Source organism: Pristis pectinata, chromosome 21, assembly GCF_009764475.1.
Source record: "Pristis pectinata isolate sPriPec2 chromosome 21, sPriPec2.1.pri, whole genome shotgun sequence".
NCBI lineage: Eukaryota > Metazoa > Chordata > Chondrichthyes > Rhinopristiformes > Pristidae > Pristis > Pristis pectinata.
The window spans coordinates 30,704,143-30,722,316 of record NC_067425.1 but is presented as its reverse complement, the minus strand read 5'-3'; the positions used below and the strand labels follow the sequence as shown (position 1 = coordinate 30,722,316).

The 18,174-nt window shown below is 43.5% G+C and overlaps 1 protein-coding gene across 1 annotated transcript in view; it reads left to right on the top strand.

Annotated features, from left to right (window-relative positions):
* Window positions 1-18,174, top strand: part of rasa4 (RAS p21 protein activator 4) — a 183,011-nt gene that overhangs the window by 142,354 nt on the left and 22,483 nt on the right. Inside the window, exons 9-13 of the mRNA XM_052035750.1 lie at window positions 5,795-5,909; window positions 12,094-12,247; window positions 14,481-14,545; window positions 16,730-16,842; window positions 17,966-18,158. Coding sequence (XP_051891710.1) covers window positions 5,795-5,909; window positions 12,094-12,247; window positions 14,481-14,545; window positions 16,730-16,842; window positions 17,966-18,158 — 640 coding nt within the window. The remainder of the gene's footprint in view (window positions 1-5,794; window positions 5,910-12,093; window positions 12,248-14,480; window positions 14,546-16,729; window positions 16,843-17,965; window positions 18,159-18,174) is intronic.

Genomic DNA, 18,174 nt, shown 5'->3' with positions numbered 1-18,174 from the left:
AGCCTTAGGTCAGTGTTGGGGAAATTATTGGAGAAGATTCTTAGGGACAGGATTTACTTGCATTTGGAAAAGCCTGGACTGATTCAGAATCGTAAAGTTTTGTGCAGGGGAGGTCCTGTATAACAAAAGAGATTGTGTTTTTTGAGGAAGCGATGAAGATGGTTGATAAGGGTAGGGCAGTAGTTGTTGTCTACATGGAATTTGGTACAGCATTTGACAGGATCTCTCATCATATGCTGGTCCAGAAGATTAAGACACACTGGAGTAAATTTACAGTGACCAATCAAACTATCACCCTGCAAGTCTTTGGGATGTGGGAGGAAACATGAATCCGGGGGAAACCCACACAATCACAGAGAACATGCAAACTCCACACAGACAGTATCCAAGGTCAGGAATGATCCCGGGTTACCGGAGCTGTGAGGCAGCAGCTGTACTAGTTGTACCGTTGTGATGCATATGTTGTCTCCCTTTCACTAAAATCATTCTATCATACCTGTGTCCTGTGGTCCTCTATTCCCCACACCAGTGGGACACCTTCTGGGGAATGTGCTCTCCAGCTGATTTATTCAAGAATAAGTACATTCAGATAACGTAAGCAAGTGGCACATAAATTGCTTCTGTTTTTCATGGTTGTGTGTTGTTGAAAACTGAGTCTGGTGTTCCCATTCTTCTAAAGACACAGGTCTCACATTTGGGCAGATTCCAATCCCCATTCCATCATTACAGTCATTAGAGGAAAGATGGAAGAGATGCCAGCTAATTTCTGTCTCCTAGCTAAAGTACTTTCGGTCTATAACCATGGAGATTGATGGGAAAATAGCTCCATTGAGAAGATAGAAGGTGAATTGTATGTGGCTTCTGCACCAGAAGCACTTGAGTTAATCCGTTTGTCAATTGTTGTGTGTTGTTAGTGAATAATACTGTAAGGAAATTACTCTCACTGCTGGATGTGTGTCCAAAGAAAAGTGAGCATTTACTTGATCAGTTTCACAACCTTGAATCTTCTAAAATGCTTTACAGACAATGAAGTACTTTTGAAGTGAAGTGACTGTTATAACATGTTATAACAAACAAGAAAAGGACTGTGCAACAGTGATTATCGTCTAGTGACATTGGGTCGACAAGTCCAGAAAAGACCACTCTACTGAGTGACCAATGCCGCAAATAATGCTCCACACAGGCCAATCAGCAGAAGTTGCTATTCCTTTCTCTCTTGTGCTTGGCTAACTTCTTCTTAACTGAAATTCTGTCCCCCTCCCTCTTTGTCTCCTTCCTCTTGGTTCCTTCATCTCTCATCCAGCATTCTCTGCTCCTACATTACCACAGTGACTGCATTTTATAAAATACTTCATTGGCTGTCAATCCCCTTGGTCATCTGAAAGTCACCAAAGACACAGTATATACCTTACCTTATATTCAGTTTCCCTTCCTCCCTACTCCCAACTTTTAGTTCTACATATTACAGAGATTTACTGAGCATGTTTTCTAGGTGTCACTTGACATCATGAACTGGAGAAGTGTTATGATCCCAGGGTTGGGGGAGGGAAGGGGTTAGTGATGGTGTTTGTAAAGCAGAAAGTACAAAGGTAGGGAGCACTAAGGCCATAGAGGGATTTGAAACCAAGAATATAAATTTTAAACCAAGGTGCTACCAGACCAGATACCGTCGTAAATCGGTGAGCACAGGCTCGATGGGTCAAGTAGGGCTCACAGCTGCCCTTGGCTTCAGCATCCTTCAGTGTTGTTTTAGTCCTGAGCAGAAAGTAAACTTTTTGTAAAATCTCACTGACAGGTGGGGAGTAACAGATAATCAACCCAACAGAACATTGGAAGTCAGGGGTCCTTGAAGGGTTAGTGCTCTATGTAAGAAGATTAACTGAAAAAACATATTCTGTCCTGATAATCTCATAACACCTGCAGACAGCCACTGAGAGAGGATAAATTGGTGTGTGCTCAAGGGTTGGCCAGTTCAATTATTAGAAAGCACGTTGTTTACAGCAATTCTTTTGCAGGAACTCCACACCTCCACAGATTACTGGCCCCTTCCTCCCCTCATGCACACACACACACGTGTGGACACACACACAGATACACAGACACACACAAACACACACTTACAAACTAGACAAACCTTTATCAGGCCACAGACACGAGTGCCTGCACAATAGATCAGGGTCACCCTCATTCTCAGAGACTTTGCCTCAGGTTCCTTGCCGGCTTCCTCTGCAGAAGTGTGCGTTATTTAACATGTTGCTATTCACAGCAACATTGCAGAAATTAAGAAAAGCTCTACTGGTGAAGTGGGAAACCTCACATTTTTGATAAACGTGGCTTTTGCATGAAGGGACATTTGGCTTCAGTGCAGGGCTCCCAAAGTGCAGACCTTCACAAAAGGCACTCATGCCCTGACAGATATCTGGCTGACAACGTCCATGAGTTTTTGAAAGCTTACATGGAGTTGTTGGGACACTTGATTCACAAACTTTCCAAGTCATAATGGCCAATCTCTGCCATCCTTCTCACTCAGTGGTATCACCCCAAGGATATATTCCTTTCCTATTCCCAATCTGCATGCAACCTCCTGCCAATGTGATCAGAAGACGGACCAGATTTCTTACGTGCAATGATGATACCCGGGCAACAGTGGCAGCAACTCTCCCACACCCTCTACCACTACAATAATGAGGTGAATGACTCACCTATTCACCCTGGTTCCCCACAGCACTACCCATTTGCTGACACTATATCACTCTATCAGCATGACATCAATTTTTTTTCCATATAAATTCTACCACTGCTAAGTATGAGGCTTTTTATTTACACAGGTTGCAGCCCCTCAGTGTGCAGTGGTGCAAGGGCACTGAACTGTGTCCTTTCCCCATTGACCCTTCACACTAAGTTTCATGGTATCCCTCAGCAATCTTAGGCATGTGCTTGTCTGCCACACTTGGCTGTAGACAGCTCCTTGCACAGGAGCACCAGCAAGTTTCGGACAGGGCCAAAGTGTGTCTTTCGTCGAGTTGTTAAACTTCCAGAACCAGATGGTGTTTGTGCATCCAGGATTCATACATTGCTTGATAAAGCCACACACAAAACTAGCCGCTCTTGCTCATTTCCTTTGAGGTAGGTGTCGACAGATTTGAAGGCCCCTCACACCCAAATTGTTTCACTCCTCCTTCTCTCTTTCGCCACAAAATAGTTGTTAACAATTAGCAATTCTATTTCACAGTTACAGTTAATTAACTTGGAGCTTTCACAATTAACAACACAGCACAGATGAGATAATTAATTGGTATCCTTGCACATGCTCAGTTTCTACAATTCAAATGCAATAAATGTGCATAATTTTAAGTCACCTGCCCAGTCCTCAGGACGGGGTGGATAGGAGCTGAAAAGGGGGTTTACAGTTCCAAAATCAGAAGCCCCCTCCAGCTCTGATTTGAAGGGAAGCAGGCTCCAAGGCTAGTTATTGATCTGCTGTCTGCCAGTAACTCAAGGCATACCGAGATAATGAGAGCAGATACTGCAAGATGCACCAGCCATCTGGATGGATCTGGATTTACTGGGGTTGAGTAAATCTCGCAGAGGGAGAGAGAGGCATGAAGGACTGGATCCAGCAGGTTAGGTGGCTTCCCAGCGCGACTTTCACATCAGACAGCTGTACCCCGGAAACAAGCTACAAACTGACAAGATCTCTTCACTATCCACAGACTATCCTCAGCAGACTCTTAACGTGCTTTGACCAATGATTTCCCACAACTCATCCGTCCTCTGATCTCTCCTTGACCTGCCATTTCTATTAGCACAGTTATATCCTGGCACATCCCACCCCTACTCATGTGACCCCATAGTACCCCTGGACCCTATCCAACTATAGGCCATGATCATTCCCAACCCCCATCCATCAAACCCAACTCTAGAACCTTTGATCTGCCACCAACTCATGCTCCAGTCTCACCAACTCTAACCCAACCTCTCCCCATCATGATCTTGCTTTCCTCCTCACCTGCCACCACTACCCCATCCCCACCCAACCAATTTAAGTTTTGCTATTCTTCCAAACAGGTTTCCTCTCAATCCACCACCTCTCACTCCCTGATTCCTCCCTGCTCCCCAGTGGGGCAGTCTTCATGCTTGACACCAAAGCCTTTGCATTACCTGTGTAGGCACGGTAGTGTAGCGGTTAGCGTAACCCTATTACAGCGCCAGTGACCCGGGTTCAATTCCCGCTGCTGTCTGTAAGGAGTTTGTACGTTCTCCCTGTGTCTGTGTGGGTTTCCTCCGGGTGCTCTGGTTTCCTCCCACATTCCAAAGACGTACGGGTTAGGAAGTTGTGGGCATGCTATGTTGGCGCCAGAAGTGTAGCGACACTTGCGGGCTGCCCCCCAGAACACTCTATGCAAAAGATGCATTTCATTGTGTGTTTCGATGTACATGTGACTAATAAAGATATCTTATAAAGATATCTTATTTTCAACCACTCCCTGTTCCGCTCCCGACCTGACCCAACCCCCTCAGGTCTACAGTCTCACTGCTTGCCAAAGGGTCATCCAAAGCCAAGCTCTCTGATTAAACTGTGACCTCTAAGTTAAAACATTAATGAAGACCTAAAAGGTGATTTCTGAGCCAATTTTATTAGAAACTAAATTCATTTTAATGTTTTTGTGCTTAAAACATAACTTCAAGTATTAAAACTTTCGTTGCAAGAAAATTCTGGATGAAGACTTCAGTTTTTCAGGAAGTATTTTGCATGACAGATGGATAATGGTGGCCAAATGCCAGGGTAATAGGTTTCAGTAAGTGAGTTTCATTATTAGTACGAAGTCAGGCATATGTGATGGAACAAACGGTGACAAATGTATAACAAGGTTTGTGTAAATGTGAGCTGATTACAGGCATTAAAATCAGGTGACGTGTGGTGTGTAATAATGAAAACTTGGGACAGAAGAATGAAGCACAGCTGATCACAGGGGCTCGTGAACTGTGTGGGGAGGGGAGAGCAGGGGCTCGTGAACTGTGTGGGGAGGGGAGAGCAGGGGGCCGTGAACTGTGTGGGGAGGGGAGAGCAGGGGGCCGTGAACTGTGTGGGGAGGGGAGAGCAGGGGGCCGTGAACTGTGTGGGGAGGGGAGAGCAGGGGGCCGTGAACTGTGTGGGGAGGGGAGAGGGGAGAGCAGGGGCTCATGCACCTCCCAGTCAGCATTTGGTACATTAAGGAGTGTACGTGAGTCAAAGTAGTCAAATTTAAATTCTAATGTACCACCTGACTAGACCCGATAGGCTGCGGTACGTTTTATTCTATCCAAGTGAAATCACTGCATGACAAGGATCGTGCACGTTTGGCTGTTCTAAAGTACAGAAAATCCGGCATCTTGAATCAATTTGGGAATCCTGATTGTCCGGCATGTGAGCCAGAATGTCACCCGTTAGTCCAGAATGTGAGCCAGGGTTCGTAGTGTGTCTGGGATGTGTGGCCGGAGCCGGGGTCAGGAGTTGCTTGAACATTTCCTGCTCCCTTTGAACTCACTGGGTTCACTGGAAAATTTATTATCCAATTGTACAGAAAACATACTAGTCTGGCACCACCAAAGTCCTGAGGGTGCTGGACTATCAGCATTTTACTGTCAATTGCCAAAGATAAAATATCGATCCATCAAGTACCCAGGGCTCAAGAACCACAGAGTTGCTTCAGCCCTTCCGTTCTTGCAGCCCAAGTTATGACTGATGTACCACTCAGTCACTCAGTACAATGGCTCGTACCTCGTTATGCAATCTAACAAATGTGTTTTACAGGGGCAACCTGGGTTCACTGCGTCTGCAGCTGCGACTGCGGGATGAGAGCGTCCTTCCTTCCAGTTACTACCAGCCCCTCACTGAGCTACTGCTCCAGTCGGTTACAACCAACAACGTGAGTGACATCTTTTGTTCTCTACCCGTCAAACAAATTCTGTCCTTGTTCATCATTCCTCACGGTTCCGCTGCTGTTCATACACTATGACCGCGTCCTGGGAAGTGTTAGACAGCTGCCCTGTGTACTGGGGTAGGTTGGTTGCTTTTTCTCATTGCACCCAGGATTGTTCTGCTTCCTCTCACTGTCTTGGTGAAGCAGCCAGCATAATCAAAGACCCCACCCACCTGGCTCACTCTCTCTTCTCTCCTCTCCCATCAAGTAGAAGATACAGGAGCCTGAGGGCACGTACCGCCAGGCTCAAGAACAGCTTCTATCCCACCGTGATAAGACTACTGAACGGTTCCCTTATACGATGAAATGGACTCTTGACCTCACAATCTACCTTGCACCTTATTGTCTACCTGCACTGCACTTCCTCTGTAGCTGTGACACTTTACTCTGTACAGTTATTGTTTTTACCTGTACTACATCAATGGACTCTGTACTAACTCAATGTAACTGCACTGTGTAATGAATTGACCTGTACAATCGGTTTGCAAGACAAGTTTTTCACTGTACCTCGGTACAAGTGATAATAATAAACCAATACCAATACCCAGGTCCAGTCAGCTCCCACCATACAGGTAGTTTCAGGGACCAGCCCCTGTCCAGCACTTCAACTCACTATTCACCCAGAGGCTGTGATCTTCATGCTGTCTCACCTTTCATCCTGGGCTGGGATCATACCCCAGGCTCCCTATTCACCCCGGGAACGGCATCATTCCCGAGTCTTCCCATTCACCCCGGGGTTGGGAACACCAGTAAGATCTTGATGTTTTGACACAGAGGCTAGAGTGGAATGGAGTGGGAGACCCTGCATTGTCAGAGGTCTTTCCAAATTTAAGCACATCTCCCTGCTATTGTCTTTTCCTCATTTTTGCCAAGCCCAATTGTTGCAAAGATTTATTGGCTAGCTCACATCCAGATGGTGAAACCTCTGCTCAACTGCTGTATCTGGGACCAACAGTCAGGAAACACCAAAGGTGATGGAAAGTTGTGGGAGGTGGACAGTCAGACCTGAAATGAAGATGGAGAGAAAGATCATAGGCAGGGGTTTGGAATAAGGGTGTCCACTAAACATAACTGACACTGTATTTGAAGGCTGTGAGGAAGGATTCATGCTCGTCCTTGCTCCAAGTACTCAGCTCTGGACGTAGATGCTCCCTGTACTGATGGGGTTCCATACCTGGGAACTTTGGTATTTGGTCCCTTCAGGCTGCAGACCCCAGCTACAACCAAAGAACTCCTACTGCCCTGCATTCTGAGCCTTAAATTGACCCCTGAATCTTTAAACATTTTTGACACAGAAGAGGCCACTTAGCCCATTCTGTCTGTGCAGGTCACAAACTAGCTACCCAGTCTATCTCACCCTCCAGCTCTGCAGGTCACGGCTCATCACATTCACATCCAAGTACTGTTCAAATATGATAAGAGTTTCTGCCTCTCCCGTTCTTTCATGCAGTGAGTTCCAGGTCCCACCAGCCTCTGGGTGAAAACGTTTTCCTCATCTCCCCTGTAATCCTTTCACCAATTACTTCAAATCTGTGTCCCCTGGTTTATGATTCATCTCTTCAGGGAAAGTCTTTCCTTTTTACTCCGTCTCAACCCCTCATGACTAAGTCTCTCCTCAGCCTCCTCTATTCCAAAGGTAACAACCACAATCTATCCAATCTTTCCTCACAGCTACGATTTTCCAATCCTGACAACAACCTCATAAATCTCCTCTCCACCCTCTCTAGAGAAGTCACTTCCTTCTGTAATGTGGGGACCAGAACTGCACACAGTACTCAAGTTGTGGTCTAATTAGTGTTGTATACAGTTCCAGCTACCTTCCTGCTCTTATGTTCTGTACAGGAAAGCTAGTAAAGGAAAGCTTCTGAAATGCCTTTTTAATTAACTTTTTGACCTGACCAACCAGCTCCAATGATCTGTGGTCCTCCCACAGTTCTTCCACACCTCTCAATATCCTCTCATTTACTGTAAATACTCAAGCCTTTTTGTACCTCTCCAGATGCATTTCCTCGTGCTAATCTGGATTAAATTCCAGTTCCTATTTTTCCACTCAGTTGACCAACCCACTAATACTTTCCTGCAGTCAGAAGCTTTCCTGTAACTTGTCAGCCACATGGCCAACTTTGTACCAATTGCAAATTCTTTATCATGCCCCCTACTTTAAGTTTAACTCATTAATATATACGGCAAAAAGCCAGGGTACTGAGTCTTATGGGATTCCAACAGTAACACCCAGCCAGTCATAAATCATTTGCTTCCTGGCACTGAGCCAGACTTGGATCCATTTCTCACTCTCACTTGGTTCCCATGCAGCTTTTCTTATTTGACCTGCCTACCCTGCAGGACTTTGGCAAAAGCCTTGCTGAAGTGCGTGTAGACTTCATTACCCTCCTTGACCTACATTGGTATTTCCATAAAAACATTCAGTCAAGTTAGTCAGACATGACCTTCCCTTAACAAACCCCCATCCCTCACCCTCTCTTGCTTGTCAGATTGGTTAAGTAAAACTCTCTGGTGTGTGTCACCATTTGTGCTGCAGCCAAGACTGGTCTCTGAGTTCCACTTAAACATTAGCAGTTCATATCCTTCTGTGGATATCCACTGTGGTAACTGTGCCATTAAGTTTACTTAGTAGTACAATGTGTCAGATTAAAATTAGGTCAGTAATTTTATAGATGATGCTCATGGAGTGATATTGGGTTGCTACTGGTGTGGGAAGATCAGATCATGGTGAGGAAGACCTCAGTTATCACCCTATAACCAGCCTCCATAGCCTTAGAGTAATTGTGGAAGGGACCATTGAAGTAGCCCACATAACCACAGTAAGCAATATAAGTGGTGTTCTTTGCAGAAGCAGAGTTTGTTTTTGGTGAGGGACAAACTTTAACTTTACTCCGAAAACACTTGTGTCCATCTGACAAACATTCAATTTTCCATCGTTACTTCATAACAAACTAATATAAAACACATGATTGTGTCTGCAGAAGGTCCAAAGCATGTCAGAGCCAATGGTCACTGTAGAGTAGGCAAATGTAGCAGCCAATCTGTCCACAGCAAGTCACCATAAGCAGTAACTGAGAGGGATGATTAGTGTTTTTTTTTCTGGTGTTGTTGGTTAAATGTAGTGTTGGTCTGGACACTTTGACAGTGCCTTGTTCCTCAGTTGGCCCCATGAGGCCACTTCCTCCACCCAAATAGATGGACAAGTCTATTACATCTGGACATTTCTTGGCTTTTTGGCTCAGACCAATCTGGGAGGTGAGTGCCCACTTACAGAAGCTAGACTGTACTTTTCCTTACCCTGTATTTAGGTAATGTAGGGAGATTCAAACCCAAGTCCTTCACTACTGTAATTGGCCTTTAGGTTAGGTCAAATGATTTGCCCCAACAAAGAAAACAGATGGCAAACGCTTTTCACTTAAGATTAAAATGTAAGCAATAGAAACAGGAGTAGGCCATTCGCCTCCTTCGAGCCTGCCCTGCCATCAAATAAGGTGATCCTCTACCTTGTCCACATTTTCTTCCAGTCTCCAAATCCTCACTTTGTGTCCAAAAATTCACCAACCTCAGCCTTTTATAAACATCGACTAAGCATTCACAGCCCCAATTCAGGGTATTCTAAAGATTTAAAACCTCGGCACTGAGAATTTTTTTCTGATCTCAATCCTAAATGGCTTTCTCTTTATCATCAGACTATGAGCAAGAGCCAGCAGTTTTCGATTCCCCAGGAATCAGCTGAATCAATCTCTCCCACATTTGTAAATGTCTATGGACTGTAGTTACTGAACTGTGATATGGTTCATAATTGACAAACAGATTTTCTAAGTAGATGTATGATACACATGAATAATGATATAAACAACCATGATAGACTTAGATCTCCTCCAGATGGCAGAAGATGACATTTGCAATTCTTTTGCTGAATTAATTGTTACAGGAGGCTAGGAAATACTTGTTGTAAGGGGTGCAAAATATTAGCCCTAGTGTTGGTGGGTGGTTGGAGCATCAGAGGGAGTTGGTGGCATGTGAGTGAGAACAAGTCACAGGGAAATAAGCAGGGTAATTGGATAGATGGAATTACTTTGAGAGCCGGCATAGACATGAATGGCATCCGTCTGTATCACGAGGAATATATATGCTATGATCTCCAGGTAGTGGTGAGCCACCACCTTCAGCTGGAGAAGGCAGATGTCAAGATATTACTATAAATATATTCCTGCATGGTTGATTAAGGCAGTATTTAAGTGAGCAATAACAGCACGCGCACCGGTGAGCTGTTGTCAAAGTAAATGAATCCCGTCTGTATTTCCATTACTCTTTGAAGAAACCTGCATGCCTATTAAATGGTAATGTATTCTGTGTAAAAGGGAAGTTCCTTTAAATCATGCAGGCTGTTGGTGTCTCACTGATGAATGGAGTCTGTGTCTCCATGGGGTGCCTCAGTAATACATTTATATCTGAGTACAAAGCTTCTTTACAGAATTAAGGATGATGCAGAATTGAGTAATGAGACTGTAGTTTATTCCATGGATACAGATGACTATAATCCATAAGAAAAAAGTTGAGTGCTGGGTGGATGTCACCCAGATCCCAGAACTGAATAACACTTTTATTTACATAAGCAGAATTTGTTTCATTTGGAGGTCGAAAATGGGACACTCAAAGTGGTGTTAAGTATCACTGGTTAAAGTTTATGCAGTAATATTGTGTGTACTGCAGACTGATCGTCAATGTTACATATCTCCAGTGATGTCCATATCCTGTGAATAGATAGCAGAAACAACTGGGGGATTAGAAGGAAGCAGCAGGAGCTGCAGAGTATTGGAGCGGGCAACTCAAACATTAGGCATTGGTAGCAGCCCGTAATCTTGAATCTCCCACTCCCTGCTACGGAAGTATCAACCACGGCAGGAATAAAACCCACAAGAAATACAAAAAGAATCGAAACTGGCTTTCACGCAACAATAAAGAGAATATGTCAAATACATCATAACTGGTGCTGTGTCTGTGGCACAACGTAGATTATACCATTGATTCTGACAATTAAATTTGAAGCTCTTGTGAATCCCATGATCTTAAAAGAGAAAGGAACCTTGGAGTTCGTATACAATGGATCTTTTTAATGTATATTTTCTAATTGAAGAGAAGGCCACTAATTTGGGTCACCCTCACTGCTAGGCCAGACCATGGTAGTTACACTGCTGACAGAGAGTGACCCAAGGTTTGCAGTCAGGGCCATAGAAGTATAAGAAGGCATACCACTGGCTGAGGGTATCATAATGCAATGTATCAGAGGCTCTGATATTTCAGAACCTTTTTATCAAGCCAGTTGCAATGCATCTCCAATTCACTGCAGCAAATCATGGTAGAGTAGCTAACTTGGTAACCAAGTTTAAAAGGAGTTTGGAGCATGCCTACTCTGAATGGACAGCTTTTTTCTCTAAGGACAAACTTTATGAGGAGGGCAGAAATCTGAAATAAAGTCACTGTATCATGAGCATTAGGAAAAAGTTTGTATGCTTCCTCTCACTGAGCAACCACAACTGTTCTCATGCTGACATGAAAACAAATATATTGGCCTTTCACCTCAAACTTGTGCTCTCTAGTTCTAGATTCCCCTACCCCAGGAAATAGTGTCTGACAATCTATCTGATCTATGTCCCTCATAATGTTATAAACCTCTATAAGGTCATCCCTCGCCCTCCTGCATTCCAGTGGGAATAAACCCAGCCTATCCAATCTCTTCTGATAACTACAGTTTTCTGTTCTAGGCAGCATTCTGGTGGAACTTTTCTGCACTCTCTCTATTGCTACTACATGTTTCCTGTAGTACGGCGACCAAGTGCAGTCTAACAGTCACTCATTCCACCAAGCTTATTATCTACAAAGGAATGGTCCATACAACCTTCCAGGGCAACAGTTCTTCCAACGTTCTCCCAAGTTGTTAATTCAATTTCTTATCTCACATTATTCACCTGCCTCAAGACCTTGAAACCCACCTCCACCCTCCCTGAGTCATCTTAAAATAACATGCAATTCTGAATGAATATTTGCACTCAGTAACCAAACAGTAGGAAATCTGCACTCTGCAAGCTGTGATGGGTAATGGCCACATCTTCTTTCCCCACAGGGTGAGAAGGGGAACCTGCTGGCACTGATCGATGAGCTCATCACCACTGAGAACAGACAGGAGGTCGCAACCAATTTGGTTAAACTCTTCCTAGGGCAAGGGCTGGCAAAGCAATTCTTAAACGTTGTCATTAAATTGGAACTGGACAAAACGAGTAAGAAAATGAGTTATTTACACTATACACAAAAATGCTTTGAAAGGTTGTGATTCATTGGTTAAAAAGTATTGCAAAATGGGCTCTGTCCCTACAAGGTTGTGCACAAAAGCATTTTTACAATTACAGTTGATCAAGTATATTTGTCTACAATATATATGTATATACACATACACACAGTATATATAGTCTGGTCTGATAAAATGGCTTGCAAGGACAGTTTATCTAGCCAACGTTGTTAAAGTAGCCTAATAGCAAGAAACTGTAAAACCTAGAAATCTGAAATGAAAACAGAAAGTGCTGAAAACACTCAGCAGGTCAGGCAGCATCTATGGAGTGAGAAAGAGTTAAAAGTTTCAGGTTGATGACCTTTCATTAGAACCAGAAAAATGCTAAAACAAGCATTAAGTTGCAGACAGAGGTGGAAGAAATAAGGAGAATGTCTGCTTTATTTCTCCCTCCCACTCAAATCTCTTCATCTTTGACCTCCTACACTCTTCAGCATTTGATCTTGGCATGTTGAAGCCTTTGTGACTCCGCACTGAATTCAACAGTTTCAGATAATTCCAATCTTATATCTCATCTTTCCAGGATTCAGGGTTTTATTTTCTCTTTGCTTCTGGTTTTTCAGATTTTATTCCTCTGTTTCTACCCACAAGTTCTCCAAACACACCTCCAACACCACTTTCAGCCAGAGCCGACATCACTGTCTCATTCAGTCTCTCCTGGTCTCCACCCTGTCACAGACCTGACCTTTATTCACCACCACTCCCCCTGTTCTGTTAAACTTAAAAATTATTTTATTTCCAATTCTTCCTAGTTTTGAGGATAACATGACAGTTTCAGACTTGCTGGTTAACTGTTTCCTCCTTCACAAATGTAGTACGATCTCTAGGTAGCTGCTCATCTGATCAACGTGATGACCGAGAAACCCCTTTGCAGAACTGCAAAAGAAAGTCCTGTGGGGTTGAAAATTGGCATGACCCAGAGTAGAGCAATATCGCTCACATTTTTTGGGTGTATTAGCTTCGGTTGGGAAATTAGACACATGATTTTCAGCCAGATTTTTGTTTGCCCTTGCAACTTTTTCCAGTATAAAATATTCCCCCCTCCAAAGTGACCTCAATAGTAGTGCAATGCACAAATTGCATCCGCACCAAGATTTTGAATGACAGTTCTGATTTACTCACATAATAACCTGGATTTAATTACCCCGTTTCCGCTGCTAATTGAAGGACTAGTGCTCAAATGGTGGTTGCTGTTCCCACTGAGATCTGTGACCTCCTGCGGCTTTAATGCAGCCTCATCTGTGTGCCTGCACTACTTGTGGGCCATGGTCATGCTCAGCTTCCTGCCCACAAAATCATTCCAGACAGCTGATCTCTGCCACAGCTGATCTCTGCCACATCTCACCGCTGCATTAGGGACGTCACCCAAGTTCCATATTCGAGAGAAGGAGACTTCATTTGTTTTTCCTTCAACCTGCAGAGTGGGCATGGACATTCCCCTGCATTGCAAGCTTCCCTAAGTGGAGGTATTCACAGACTATAGTCAAGCTTTTGCAAAGTCCTCCCTGGCAGCCTCCTGCCAGGAGTGTCTGGCTGTAGTCTTGGAGGCTCTCTGTGGCCCCCGTACATAGGAACATATGTCTGTTGTAGGCACTGTTCTTCACCGGCCAGTCCAGGTCCCTCTGACCCTTGGGAGAACTCTCCCACTCCCCGCCATCATTGCAGCACGGTAGTAGTCCCCTAGAGCTGGAAGAGCGTTGCTTGCATTGCAGTACATCCATTTAAGAGCTGGTTACAGAGATAACGTCTGCTAGGCTACATGGCTGGCAGCTGAAAGAATTTGCAATAGCTGAATGGAGGACTCATGTTGAAACTGGCACAGTGCAGTGTTACACAGGGAAATCCAACATCACTACTTGTTGAACCTCACAACTGAAGAACTCACTCTCTGTACAACCTTCAAAAACCGTATCACAGTGACCATCACTAATGTTTTAATGCCAAAAAAACAGTGATTTCTGGGCTGGTTGTTATTCTTGAAGTACATATAGAAGCAGCTTTCTATGTCTAACCAACAGAAAAATATACATCCCAAAAGCTGTTGAAATTTAACATATTGGGAAGTACGTACCTTATCAACATTTGGAACAGTTTCAAATACAGGCTGAGAAACCCCAAAATGTTTCATTTCTTCTGAAGTTGTGTATTTTTTCATTTTTTTTCAGCTGAACCAAATACATTATTCCGAAATAATTCCTTAGCTTCCAAATCCATGGAATGCTTTTTAAAGGTAAGAAGCAAATTGGAAAGAAATCTAATTTATTATTGAGCAGTACCCTCATTGTTAATGCCGATGAAAATAGAGAGCTGACAAGTCCTGTCGGAACCTCCCAAACTGTGGTCCCAGCTGGGTACAGATAAAGCCAAGTGCTGATGATATAGTGCAGGTACAACTAAAGACGTATATAATTGGGGCTCAGGTGTGGCATTAATCAGTGTGTCCTTGACTGGTATGTCAATAAGGTGAGTGGACTTCCCCCACCTGTTTCTGCTCAGCTGTGCAGGTTGCTGGCCAATAGCTATCAAGTTGCAAGGATTGGCTGTCAGGTGTTGGTAGTTAACTGCAGCATATAACTGAGTACCAGGCTTCAAAATGGTTGAGGTTTTGCAAGGACAACAATAAGCTGGCAATAGGAATACCTCGCACTTCCAATTCTGAAGTTGAACTCAACCCGGTCTCTTTCTGTGATAATAGTTGTGGATTAAGTCCTGGTCAGGATATGGGAGACCACGCCTGCACTTCTTTGAAGTTGCAAAGAAATCTTCTCCATTCCAACCAACTGTGATGGTGGTGAAGATGTAGTTCCTACTTGAACTCAATTCTCTGCCGAAGTGTTTAACACAGTCACTTAACACTTCACTATAACGCCATCTGTAGTTCCATGATTAACACCCTCAGTACTATATCCATGAAGCTCTTGAGTGCAAGATCATTGGAATCCTCAGAGAACTGGCACTCAATGGTGAAGAAAAATTTGCAAAGTTAGGAAGGTACAGTGAGCAGAATAAAGTTAGGAAGGTACAGTGAGCCAGTATGAACATGATGGGCCACATGGCTGCCTTCTGTGCTGTAACCATTCCGTGAATTGTAAAATTGGGTTTACAGTTCCTCCAGGGTGAGAACATCAAAGGTGGAATTATTCATGGGGCACTTGACTAAGGTCCCTGTTAGAAGTAATGTTTCAGTGAAGATCGTAACAAAACAATACTTTAATTGATTTTAACGTTGATCCAGTGAAGGGAAAGCAGTGCCACAGTGACTCACACCAATACTGTTGTAACTTAAAGTTCTTGAGTTTGAATTAGATTGGATGAGGGGATGAAACTATCCCCTCTGGACCCTGTTACAATATTGATTCCTTGGTTCTGTCCATTTACCTCAAAAATGGCATCAACATTCATTGTTTAAATATTCAAATGAATTAACAAAAAAATGCAAAAGAGCAAAATGCAAATTTCTGCATGTCAGTGTGGAGATAAAGAATAAAGTGGAAGACAGTTTCATGGAATGTGGACAAGATGGTTTTCTATATCAATATGATGAGGCATCAAATGTTATTTTAGACCTTATTTTGTGTAAGGAGATAGCATTAATTGGTAATCTTGTTGTAAAGGAGACATTAGGGGAGAATGACTATAGTGTCTTAAATCTAAACAAAGGAAATTATAAAGATATGAGGGAGCATTGGCTGAGGTTGATTGGAAAGATTATATTGATAGGAATGACTGTCGCCAGGCAATGGCTAGCAGTTAAAGAAATAATGCTGAATTTCCTTTTATGGCACAAAAAAACCAACATGAAACGTGGTCATGGCTGGCAGGAGAAATTCAAGATTACATTAAATCCAAGAGGTTTATATATTTGCCAAAAATAGCAGTAGGTCTGCAGAGTGGGATCATTTTAGAATTCAATAAAGGATGACCAAGAAATTATTAAAGAAGGCAAGATAGAACGTAAAAGGAAACAGGCAAAATACATAAAAAAAAGAGTGTGAGAGCTTTGATAATTAGGTAAAAAGAAAAGACCAGCGAGGTCCCTTGCAGACATAGATGTAAGGTAAAAGGTGAACAAGTCAGAGGGAAATTGAAGAGTGTTGCTTATACACAGTAAGGTAGTGTGATCTGGAATGCACTGCTCCAAAGGGTAGTGCAGGCAGATTCAGCAGTTACATTCCAAGGGAAATTGGGCATGTAGCTGAAATGGAAAATTTACAAGGTCAGGTGGAAGGAGCAGGACACTGGATCTAATTGGATAGGCTTTCACAGAGGTAGCACTCACGCCATGGCCACTTTCCATGCTTGATGATTCTGTGAACAGGAGATGAAAGCTAGGAAACTGAAGAATTAAATGATAGCTGTTACTGGGTCTTTGTCTCTCTCTGCAGTACAATCATTTGTTTGTTGAATGTTTCAGGTGGCTGGAATGCAATATTTGCACAATATCCTTGGACCAACCATAAATCGGGTGTTTGAAGAGAAAAAGTATGTGGAGCTGGATCCCAATAAAGTGGAATTCAAGGAAGCAGGGTAATCATCAACCACACACTACCATAAATACAAAAGACTTGCCAATGGGACTTGGCTATAATGATCGATTGGTGCTTGAACCCGGCACAATGTTCCTTAAGAGCTGCCAATGGTTTCAAAAACCTGCCTTGCCCTATGTAATGCTAATTCTTGCCCAGCAGTGTGCTGTATTTGAAATTTTACTCCCTGGTGTCACCTCAGGTAAACATATACGATCTAATCCAATTTCTTAAGTACAAAAATGTACAACAATGGGGCAGAGAATTCCTTGGATATCTAAATGTCTGGATGATTGTGAGATATGTTTTCACTATTTTACTTATGTTTTTTGATCTGGGCATTGCCGGCAAGGCCTGCATTGATTGCCCATCCCTAATTGCCCTTGAGAAGGTCGCAGTGAGTTGCCTTCTTCAACCACTGTTGCCCTTCTTCTGAAGCAAATCCCATAATACTGATCAGGAGGAAGTTCTAGGAGTTAGACCCAGCAACGCTGAAGGACTGGCGATACATTTCCAGATCGGGATAGTGTACGACTTGGAGGGGAACCTGCAGGTGGTGGTGCTGCCATGCACCTGCTTCCCTTGTCCTTCTTGATGATAGAAGCTACGGGTTTGGGAAATGCTGTCGGGTTAGCCTGCGCAAATAACTGCAAAGCAGTTTGTAGATGGTACACACTGCAGCCAATGGTGGAGAGACTGAATACTTTGTGTTGTTGATTTGGTAGCAATCAAATGGACTTCCTTCTCCTGAATAGTCTTAAGTTTCTTGTAAGTAGGTGGAGCTGCACTCATCCAGGCAAGTGGGAGAATACTCCATCACACTGCCGACTTGTACCTTCCAGATGGCATAAAGGCTATAGGGTATCAGGAGGTGAGTCACATGCCGCAAGATATTCATCCTCTGACCTGCTCTTGTAGTCTCCCTTTCTGTGGCTGGCAGTTTTGAATAAGGCAACTGCAAACTACTGCAGATGCTGCAAATCTGAAATAAAAACAGAGAGTTCTAGAAATACCATTGGTGAAAAGACATGCTCTGAATCGTAAACTGTTTCTCTCCCCACAGCTGCAGAAAGAATAGTGGAAAGCTAACACTAAGATATATAATTAAGACGTTTTCCTTTCAGTTGTTCAGGGCTCCACCGGTGCCAGACTGAGGTGGATATAATTCAACAGAGTGTGCAGTGTCTCCAGTCGTATCTGACAGAGCTGGTTGAAGCCATTGTGACCTCAGTGGAACAGTGCCCTTCTGTGATCAGAGCTACCTTCAGAGAGCTCTTCAAAAGTGTGGAGGCGAGATTCCCTCAGGATCGCTACCAGGTGTGTACTTCCTTGA